The sequence below is a fragment of the Marmota marmota genome, unplaced genomic scaffold (genome assembly GCF_001458135.2).
Source record: "Marmota marmota marmota unplaced genomic scaffold, marMar, whole genome shotgun sequence".
NCBI classification, from domain to species: domain Eukaryota; kingdom Metazoa; phylum Chordata; class Mammalia; order Rodentia; family Sciuridae; genus Marmota; species Marmota marmota.
The window spans coordinates 507395-518004 of record NW_025999895.1 but is presented as its reverse complement, the minus strand read 5'-3'; the positions used below and the strand labels follow the sequence as shown (position 1 = coordinate 518004).

General features: G+C 56.3%; 1 protein-coding gene across 1 annotated transcript in view; it reads left to right on the top strand.

Annotated features, from left to right (window-relative positions):
* The first annotated feature begins 6 nt into the window (after nt 1–6).
* The window catches only part of Hexd (hexosaminidase D), a 14090-nt gene continuing 3486 nt past the window's right edge, over nt 7–10610 (top strand). The window contains 10 exon segments of the mRNA XM_048796873.1: nt 7–288; nt 1239–1373; nt 3061–3170; nt 4654–4741; nt 5463–5486; nt 5712–5876; nt 6972–7155; nt 8113–8184; nt 8568–8763; nt 9785–9867. Coding sequence (XP_048652830.1) covers nt 220–288; nt 1239–1373; nt 3061–3170; nt 4654–4741; nt 5463–5486; nt 5712–5876; nt 6972–7155; nt 8113–8184; nt 8568–8763; nt 9785–9867 — 1126 coding nt within the window. The 5' untranslated portion in view covers nt 7–219.

The following is a 10610-nucleotide window of genomic DNA, read 5'->3' as shown; positions in this document are numbered from 1 at the left end:
GCGCTCGGCGGTCCTCCGGCGCGGCCAGGCGCGAGCATCGGCGGCCGAGCGGCGGGGCGGGGCCGGCTAGTGCCGCGGCGCGGCGCACCTGGGGCCGCGGGAGTCCGGCCAGCGGGACGCTAAGTCGGGGCTGCGGGACCGCGGCGCGGTTCTCCAGATGCAGTGACTGCCCGCCCCCCAGGGTGGCCGCAGTGACCTGCCCTCCCCAGGGTCGCCAGGATGGCCTGCCCTGCCCAGGTGGCTGCAGTGACCTGCCCTCCCCTGGCCAGTACCCTCAGAGTGGCCAAGGTAAGTTTTGGGCCCCTCAGAGGGGTCCTCCCAAGCGCACCTGACACATAAGGCTGGTCAGACTCCTGCGTTAACCCCGCAGGGACAGCTCGCACCATCGCCGGGAGCACAGGGTCCTGGAGGCCGGGCGTCCTTGGCCTCTGGAAGAACACGCTGGTGGGATCAGCAAACTGAACAGTGACTCCTGTGGAGTTTTCCTCCTTTTACCATCTCACCCTTTGTGTTTCTAGAATAGGCAGGGGAAAAATGAGTCTCTCTGTCTGTTTTCCTTGCTACTTCATTATCATCCAGACTCTTCTATTAGTCTAAACTAGTCAACTCTGATATGCATGAGTCTCATTCCCCTTTCAAATTACCGTTGCTTCGTTTAAAATCCTAGCTGATTTTCTCAGTAGTAAAATTTGCAGTTTCTTCAGCCCTGCCACCAAGCTGACCTGAGTTCTAGAAATGGGAATTAATTTTAAGGTTATCCAAAATTAAATTGAAGGTAGATTTTCCACAGAAACATTGTATCAGGGACCTGATAAAAAGTGTCCAGAGACCTCTGCCTGACTACTTTCTCCCAGATGGTGTATCTAGAGAGACTTTGGCTAGGGTGCTGCTCAGGGTGGAATGCTTGACCAGCATGCACAAGGTCCTGGGTTTGATCCCCAGCACCAAAAAAAAGAAAGAAAGGAAGGAAGAAAAAAGACAGAGCCTTGAAAACAATTATTTTGCAGTTGTTTGATTTGATATAAATCAAATCACGAGGCAACCAAGCCTCTGCTATTTTAGGGACAAGTCACAATTAAATAGCAGAAGTCTATATTGTGAAGACTTCTCCATTGATTTTCATGCTAGTGCCACGAGTTTCTTCTAAGGTAATAAAGGCTGATAACAAAATTGAAACAGTGTGAGGGAAGGGTGGAGAAGCCTCTGCTCCTATTTATATCTCATTTTTCCTTCACCAGGAAGGCATCCAGACACAAGGTCCTATTGTAGGAGCGCACACACGTTCTGAGATGTCAGGTCCCACACCCTTTAAGATGAGATTAGTGCATCTGGACCTCAAAGGAGCTCCGCCCAGGGTCTCCTACTTCTCAGAGGTAAGCACTCACTTTTACCTCTAGAAATGTTGGGAAAAGAATCCCAACGGTGCAAAAAGATTCAAAGAGACCATAAGGGCTCAGCAAGGCCACGAGGCCCTCAGATATATAATAGAACTTTTTTTCAGAAGGACAGAACCACAGAGTAAGAACAAAATTTTGGGGAAAGAATCCCACTATATAGGGCAGCAAGGGTGAAGGAAAGAGAAGGCTCAGATCCGGGGAGGGGCCCAGAGCTGGCAGAGATGGAGTGGAGGAGGGGCCTGGGGATGGCAATCTCCATCCCAGTTGCAAGAACCTGCTCTTAAAACTGAGCAGCAGATGACCTGGGGCTGTGGCTCAGCAGTAGAGCACTCGCCTAGCATGTGCAGGGCCCTGGGTTTGTCCTCAGCACCACATAAAGATAAATAATTAAAACAAAGGTATTGTGTACAACTAAAAAAATAAAAATAAAATATTAAAAAAAAAAATGAACAGCAGAGAAGGCCCCAGTGAGTTCATGAAGACTTGTAGAGAGGACAGCTGCCCAAGTAGCGTGCCAGCCAATGCAAGACGTGCAGGGACCAGTATGTCTCAAAGCAAGGCAGACAGATTGGTGAGTGGTGGAGTCTGGGAAAGGATGGCGTGAATCAGACAGCCCAGAAATGCCACCGCCAGTCCAAAAGCACTGTGGAGAGAGTGTGTCTCTTAGGAGTGGATCGTGATGAGAACACGGGAGCACGGGAACAGCTGGGAGCAGAGCCACAGACAGTATGGCGCCTGGGAAAAAAATGTCAGAAAAGAGAAAATCCAACACAAGACTGAGAGGCTATGTGACAAAAGCAACAGGCTCAGGACAGAGGCCAGGAAAGTCAACTTGCTCACCCTTAGAGCCCTGGGGCAGGTCAAGGGCAACAGCCTGTGGCCCCCACATGTCCAAGGCAGCTGGGTGGTTCTGCCAGTCTGACGCTGGGCTTCCTCATGTGTTCGCAGTCCTGTGACAGCTAGAATCACCTGGGGACCTTGCTCACATGTCTGGACGTCTTTCAGCATGATGGTCTCAGGGTAGCACTGCAAGAAGGCAGGCACAGATGCTGCCAGGCTCCGTTCCCCACCTCCCCACCCAGCATGCTTCCAACTGTCCCGTGCTTTGGGAGAGGAACCTGTCAGCAGTGACACCCCAGGTTGCAGGACACAGCAGCCATGGCCATGGTCCTCACCTGGAGACTGATGGCTGTCTAGACCTTGCAGGGCCCTTGGGGCAGGCTGAGAAGACTAGCTCTGCCCTTGGCTTGGAGACAAAGGTCTTAGAAGGGCCTCACCAGTACCAGGTGCTGACCAGTTCTTCAGAGCCTCAGTTCCTCTTGCTCTGGGTCCCCGGGCTTGGCTCCTCTGCTGCCTCTCTGCATGACATCTGTGCCTGTGGGCCCGAGCCCTGCTCCCCTGCTAAGCCCCCAGAGTTAACTGCTGGTGGGTGGCAGCTCAGTCCATAGCACATCACCCTCCCTGTTCAAAATGGATGTGTCCCTAGTTGAGGGTTTCACTTGGCATAAGAACATGTTCCCGATTCAGTGTTTCCAGGAGAAGTGGAAGTATTAGCTACTCCCCCATCTGCAAGGCTGGAAAGGGAAGTGTCCGTGCAGCACTGCATTGAAAGTTGCCTTTCAATCAGATGGTCACTTCATACCCCCATCCCTGTCTCCCCCAGATCTTTCCTCTGTTCCACGCGCTTGGGGCAAATGGCCTTCTCATTGAGTATGAAGACATGTTTCCCTACGAGGGCCGCCTGAGGCTGCTGAGGGCCACGCATGCATACAGGTACCACCAGGCAGCCTGGGGGAAAGCCTGGGCTGGGCGGGATGGTCAAGAGTCCAACTATGTGGGCATGCTTCTTTTCTGTCTTTCTAAATGCATGTCCTTAATTATAAGAACTGATAATAAAATTAGCACATCATAAAAGTAAAACCTGAAGAGAATTTGAGGACATTAAGCACCCACCATGGCCCTGGGGGGGGAAGAGCTGCGCTTGCAGATGGGTCCCCACTCTACCATCTGCCACCTGAGTGCTGAGCACCGTAGGCTGGTGGTGGGTCAGCCCGTGCCTTGGCTGGTTCTTGGGCTGGGGTTGTAGATTAGGGGGAGAGGATAGAGATCAGTAGGATCAGACATGGTGGGCTTCAATGACAGGTCACAGGAAAACAGGCAAAGGACGTGAGCTGACAGAGTCAAAAGAGGGAAGAGAAGTGGCCAGTGGCATTCAAGGAAGTGTCAGACCCCTCACCAGGATCACAGGACAGCGGAGGAGGAGGAGCAGACCCCCACCCCAGGCAGCTTGGCTCTGGGCGTCTGGTTGTGCCGAGAGCTTCCAGGCTGCGGATGGGAGGCTGCAGAGGTGCGCGCGCCCTGCTGAGGCAGCAGGGTTCTGCGTGTTCTTTGCACTCTCATTTTTTCTTACGGTGAACATATTTTATATTTTCAGTGTTTGTATTTTTGGCACTAGGGACTGAACCCAGGGGTGCTAAGGTACTTCCCCAAGTTGCCTAGGTTGGCCTGAAACTTGCCATCCTCCACCTCAGTCTCCCAGTAGCTGGGGTGACAGGTGTGTCTCCACCCCCAGCTGTGAACATGTTTTCTCCCTTTCCCAGTAGGAAAGCACCAGGGTTTCTTTGACACTTGAAACAGGTGTATTATAGTAAAAACGTTATGTGATTAGTAAACTGATTAACTCATAAGATGCTCTGAACACTCAAAAACTAGAGATAGCTTTGCCTGGTCTGGCGTGGTGGCACACACCTGTAATCCCAGCAGCTTGGAGGCTGAGGCAGGAGGATCTCAAGTTCAAAGCCAGCCTCAGCAACTTAGAGAGGCCCTAAGCAACTCGGTGAGACTCTGTCTCTACATAAAATACAAAATAGGGCTGGGGATGTGGCTCAGTGGTCAAGTGCCCCTGAATTCAATCCCCAGTACCCCCCCCCCCAAAAAAAAAGTAGAGATAGCTTTCTTTCTGAGATTACTCCATAACTGACAACTCATATTGAAGCGGTTAGCGGGCCCTTCCCCGAGTGACCACCACATGCTTAGGTCAGGGGCTGAATATAGTACGATTCTGTGAAAAGCACGAACACCTCACTCTGTGGACTAGGCAGGACTGGCTGGGGGCCAGCTGTTCCCTCTCCCATGCCCTGGCAAGCCTCCTTCCCCTGGACCTGGCGCTGTGGAGAGCTGGGACTCACTGTCCTCGAGGAGCCCGAGCCTGAGGAGGGATGAGCGGTGTGACCTCTCACGGTCTTTGTCCCTCCAGTCCCTCTGAAGTCACAGAGATCTTGCGCCTGGCCAGGCTCAGCGAGCTGGAGGTGGTCCCCTTGGTGCAGACATTCGGACACATGGAGGTGAGTACAGGGTGGGGGCTACCTGGGGCTGGGCTTGTCCCCGCGCAGGGACAGCAGCTCGGCACTTACTAAGAGGCCACTGCCTTGGAAGTGCTGGCCCTGTGAGCAGCAGAGAGCACAAACTCAGGCCAGGGCAGGAGGGGACCTTCCACTTTGTTTGTGTGTCTTTCTGCTGGGAAGCAGCCTTGGTCAGGTGGCTCCTGGGTTGTGTACTTCAGTGTCAGCCTTGACTCACACCCCAGGAAGGAGGGGCTCCTGCTCCCTTCCCTCAGGGCTCTGCAGGTCCCCCCACAGCTTTCCCAGGAGGTCCTCCTGCCTCCCTGCCCTGGGCTCTGAGCCTGACCTCGCCCGCTGCTGCCACCTGTCCACTGTGTTGCCACCTGAGTGACGGCTCTAGTCCTCTCCTGCTTAGCCCTTCCCTGGCCCTTGGGCATTGCTGACAGCCCCTCTCCTGTACCTGCCCCTTCCTGGCCTCCCTGCTCATGGCTGCTCCCCTGGGCCTCCATTCTGGGGTGTCTCTTCCAGATGGCATCCAGAAAGAATGGGGAGTGGGAAGGGGTGGGGCAGGGTTGACTCTCACCCTGTCAGTGTGTCCCCTCTGGCAGTAGAGGATCCTGCTGGAGGGCACAGGAAGCAGCCCTCACATAAGTGGCTGTTTGAGCAGCATTGTGCATCTGGGGGCTTGTTTGGGGACTCACCAACCTCTACCATGCCCAGCCAGCAGGTCTCAGCCTTTAGTTGGGAGGTGAGTAGAACCTGTCCCTTCAGTTCTGCCCTCCACTCAGGAGTGGCTGCTAAATAGCTGGAGGCTGGGCACCCAGCTGGGAGCAGGTCCAGAAGCCAGATTTGTGGGTTAGCACCCAAGACCCCCAGCTGGTTCCCGGGCAGATCACAGGAGCTGTCACAAGGCGCAGGGCTGGGAGCCCTTGCCGGGCCGAGGAGGCCTGCAGCAGCTCCCTCCTCACCACAGTTTGTGCTGAAGCACGCGGCCTTTGCCCACCTCCGGGAAGTGGCGCCCTTCCCCAACACCCTGAACCCCCACGAGGCAGAGTCCCTGGCGCTCGTGGGAGCCATGATCGACCAGGTCCTGGAGCTGCACAGAGGTGCCCGATGGCTCCATGTCGGGTGTGATGAGGTAGGTGCCATCAGCCCCACATCCTTGGCCCTTCTCTACTTGGGGCCGCCTTCTAGCGTGCCATGGTTTCATTTAAATGGGAAAACTGGAGTAGAGACAGAGCTTGCGCAGGGAGATAGGCCCCAGGGGAGGATGAAGGTCGGCACAGGGGCAGTCCTGCAGAGCCTGCCTGGGACACCCCATGTGTCAGATGAGACCAGGACCCACTGGCCTGGGCAGTGGCCAGGATGTGCAGTGTCCCCTACCCCCCAGTAGGGGCACAGTCAGCCCCAGTCATGGGCAAATTCTTGCCCTCAGAACTTTGTTCCAAGCAAAGAAGTGCAGTACAGGGTGGCAGGGGGGTGCTACTTTTGGAGCCTGAAGCACTAGCTGGGAAACCTGGCTCCCGGAAGACCCTGGTGATGTGACCCCTAACTCATGCGGTGGCCCCTCCCTGCCCGTTTCACTGGTGGGACTCCAGATGTGTGGCAGGGCCTGGGGCAGCTCCGAGCCCTGAGGCCTCTGCAGGTCTGCAGCCCAGGAGAATCCTGAGCTAGGCCTACATTTGGGGACATTCAGCACTGAGGTTTCCCAGTTTCAAAGTGAATCTGCTTGCATTGAGTATGTGTGTATGTAAGTGCACACCTCAGCAGCTTGCAGTGCACCCTGGTGTTGTGTCGCCCTCACTCCGCCTCACTGCAGAGCCTGCCCTGACCCCAGAGAGCCTGCACTCCTGTCTCCCAGCCCTGCAGCCTCCAAGGTGCTTGCCTGGTCTGGACATTCCATATAAATGGAAGGAATCACAGGATAGGTGGCCTTCTGTGTCCAGCTTCTCATACTCAGTGTACAGGTCAGGGTGGCCAGGAACATCCTGTTGCAGGGTGTATGTTTAGCTGTTCCTTAACTGGACAGAGCCCCATTGGCTGTCTGCATAGGAGTGCTCTGAACATCCAAGGGGTCCCGAGTGAAGTTGAGTCTGTGCAGAGGCAGGGTTCACCTGCAGAGACCAGCGACTCACCCCTCCCCAGCTGCCTCCCCAAGGTCTGCCCTGAGACCCAGGACGCAGGGAGATAGGCCTCAGGGCAGTGCCAGGGCCAAGCGTGCTTTCTTCCTCAGGTCTACTACCTGGGTGAGGGGGAGGCCTCAAGACGGTGGCTGCAGCAGGAGCAGAACAGCCAGGCAAAACTCTGTCTGTCCCACATGCGGGCGGTGGCCAGCCACGTGCTGGCCCGACACCCCGGCACCACTCCCCTGGTGTGGGACGACATGCTGCGGGACATACCCCAGGACCAACTCACAGGTGGGCCCCAGAGTCCTGGGATGGGGCTTCTGCAGGCCCCTCCCCCAAGACCTTTGACCTCAAGGTCTCAGAAGTGAGCTTCTGTGTTCCCCTGGGAGTACCAGGCTGAAGTCATTGCCCTGAAGTGGCTGTAGACTCTGCTGGAATGGGCTGCTGAGGGCAGGGGGCGTGGCGGGGGGGACTACAGGGCTTCCCACAGCCTCACAGTCCTCTGGGCAGCCTGTGGTTGCTGTTCTCTCTATCACAGGACTCCTCCAGCTCCTTCAGGGCTCAGGGTCCTGGCTCATCCTACCTGAATCTTGGAGATGAGCTAGAGGAGTACCTCCCCAGCCAGGGAGGTGGCATTTAAGCACATCCCCCTGGCCCACCCAGAGCCTGAGGTTCAAGGAGTCCCAGGGCAGAGCAGGGATCCAGGGCTGGTTGCTGCCATGCTTCTGGGAGCTTCCTGGGTCCGGTAGCAGCCTCTATCCATGCCTTTTTAGACGCAGATTAATTAGAGCACCTGGGTGTGGTGGTACACACCTTAATCCCAGTCATTTGGGAGGCTGAGGTAGGTGGACTGCAAATTCAAGACCAGCCTCAGCAACTGAGACGTTTCAAAAGTTAAGGGAAAAAAAAATAGAAAGGACTACGGATGTGACTCAGTGGTAGAACTCCTGGTTCTATCCCCAATACCCCAAAAAAAAAAAAAAAAGCAGCACTCCAACTGGAGGTGTGCTGCCAGGGCAGCTGTGGGGCAGCAGCACGCACTCCAGGAAGAGCTCAGGAGCCCCGTTACTGCCAGGCGGGCAGTTTTGAACAGCGTCATTTACGTCTAGAAACCTAGCACCATCCTGAGCCTGGGAAGATGACCTGGAGAGGTGTATGTTCCCATTTTAATACCAGAAGAGTGTGTCTCAGGAGCTGGAGTGTGGTCTGGGTAGTCCATCTGCCCTCATGGCTTCCCTCTGTCCCCAGCATCCGGGGTGCCGCAGCTGGTGGAGCCTGTACTCTGGGACTACGGGGCTGACCTGGACATCCACAGTAAGGGTCAGTACCAGGTTGCCTGGGATCTGCCCTCCATGGCCATGCAACAAGATGGGCTGTTTCCCCATCCCCTGCAACCCCGTAACGTGGCCCGGTCTGAAGGGATGCAGGGCCCTGTCTGCTTGGCTGACTGGTTTGTGATAGAAGGGCCAGGCACTGCCCCTTGCCTGGGAACAGCCCCAGCAGACCCAGACCTGTGTCCGTCCTCAGCCCTTCACGTATTCTTTCTCTCTACCCAGTTTCCTGACATCTCTTCCAGTAAACTAGAGTCTCCTCTGCTGAAATGAAACCCGGGTCAGACCAGCGTGGGGTCTCAGGAAGCATGTCCTGGGCTTTGCGCAGGCTGCTTCTGGGGGAGCTGCTCACACTGTGGCTCTCTCACCCAGTCCTCCTCATGGAGAAGTACCGGGAGTGCGGCTTCCCACGGCTGTGGGCTGCCAGTGCCTTCAAGGGGGCCACAGGGGCCAGCCAGGCCCTGCCCCACATCGAACACCACCTCAGGAACCATGCGCAGTGGCTGCAGGTGGCAGGCAGTGGGCCAGCGGACATGCTGCAGGGCATCATCCTGACTGGATGGCAGAGGTAAGCTCCAGGGAGGCCATCCTGGGGTGAGAGGTAGCCCTCCTGCCCCCACAGCTATCCCCCAAGCTGGGGCGCTCAAGGCTGGGAGCACAGCCCCCACTCCACACTTAGTAAGTAAGGCCACTTGGCAGGGGCGTGAGGTCACACTGAGGCACTTTGAGGACTTCACACCATTTGAAAAGTATAGCTACAGAAAAAACCCTGGTCCTTGGACAGAGCCTGGCTCTGCTCCTGACCTGCAGGTTGAGAGGGCAGGACCATGGGGAGATGTGCTCTGAGTGGCCGGGCCCTCTGGCTGTCCATGTGTGGCTTATGGTCCAGTACCTATCCAGAAGCTGCCCGTAGGGGGCCGGTCAGCTCCACAGAGCTGCTAGATGGCTCCCACTGAGGCACTGTGAAGATTCCTCAGACACCTACTGTGCGAATCCCGGGCACCAGGACTGCCCCCACAGAGCAGAGCCCCCTTGCGTGCATGGACAGTGCCAGCAACTCCATGAAATGCGGCACGTAGGTGCAGAGAGCCTGGTGAGAGTGTGAGGTCAACACCAGCAGCTGCCTGGCCCCTCCATCTTCCTCCACCTGGCTCCACCCCCACTACAGCCATGTAGCCACACAGCCTAGGAAATAGGCCTGGGCAGGTGGGGGCCTAGACGGCCACCCTGACCTGCCTGCCTCCTCATGGGGCCTAGGGGTGGAGGACAGGACCAGCTCAAAGGCTGCTGCAGAGGTCTCAGAGAAGGCACTGGGGCACAGCCCTAGGAGGCAGGAGGAAGGGCCTGGACAGCATCTCAGAGGCAGCCCCTACAGGCCCTCCCAGAAAGCAGCATGGCAACAGGTCCTGACAAAGGCTCCCACTGCACAGGACCCACTTAGAAACCCCTGGCCAGTGGTGGGAGGGACCCAGCTGCTCCCAGGGGGCCCTGCCTTGAGCCCTAGAACAAGCAAACGCTCCTCAGGTCAGGGTGGCTGTGGCCAGGTGGACTGGCTGAGGGCATGGGGCTGAGCCCTCATCTGGACATAGGTACGACCACTTCTCCGTGCTGTGCGAGCTGCTGCCTGTGGGGATCCCCTCGCTGGCTGCCTGTCTGCAGTTGCTGCTCCATGGTACGTCCTATCCAGCAGCCCCAGCTCTGCCACTCCTCATTTGGGCCTGGACTGTGGACTTCCATGCAGTGAAGGTTGAACACACAGGGTTGGGGGGCTGGGGAGGGCACTCCTAGCTGCCCTGTGATTGGCTCAGTTCTGCCAGTGCCTGGAAGGTAGGCAGGATGGGTCCCTCAGACTCAGGCCTCAGGTGGGATGGGGAAGAAGGTCCCACCTTCACTACATAAGTGTCCTGAGAGCCATGAGGTAGGCTGTGCAGGACCCTGCTCTCTACACCTGACCCCTCTGAGGGAGCAGCTGGCCCAGACCACGGCAGGCAAGTGCAGCAACCTATGGAGACCCTGTCCCCAAATAAGGACTGGAGATATAGCTCAGGATGCTGGGTTCAGTCCCCAGTACCAGGAACACAGGCAGAGTCTGGGTAGCATTTTTCAGGTGCCTGGAGCCTGCTCTGGAACACACCACTGTTGAGCAAGCTGCAGGTGCTGGGGCTGCCAGCATCACCGTGCTTGCTGCTCTGTCTTGATCTTTAAAATAGCATCTAGCCAGATGCTGTGGCCATACCTGTAACCTCAGCAACTTAGAAGGCTGAGGCAGGAGAAAAAGGTGGGGCTGGGACTGTAGCTCAGTGGTAGAGCACCCGTCTCGCACATGTGAGGTACTGGATTTGATCCTCAGCACCACATAAAAATATTGTGCCCATCTACAAAAAAAATAGTTAAAAAAAAAAAAAAAAAAAAGGG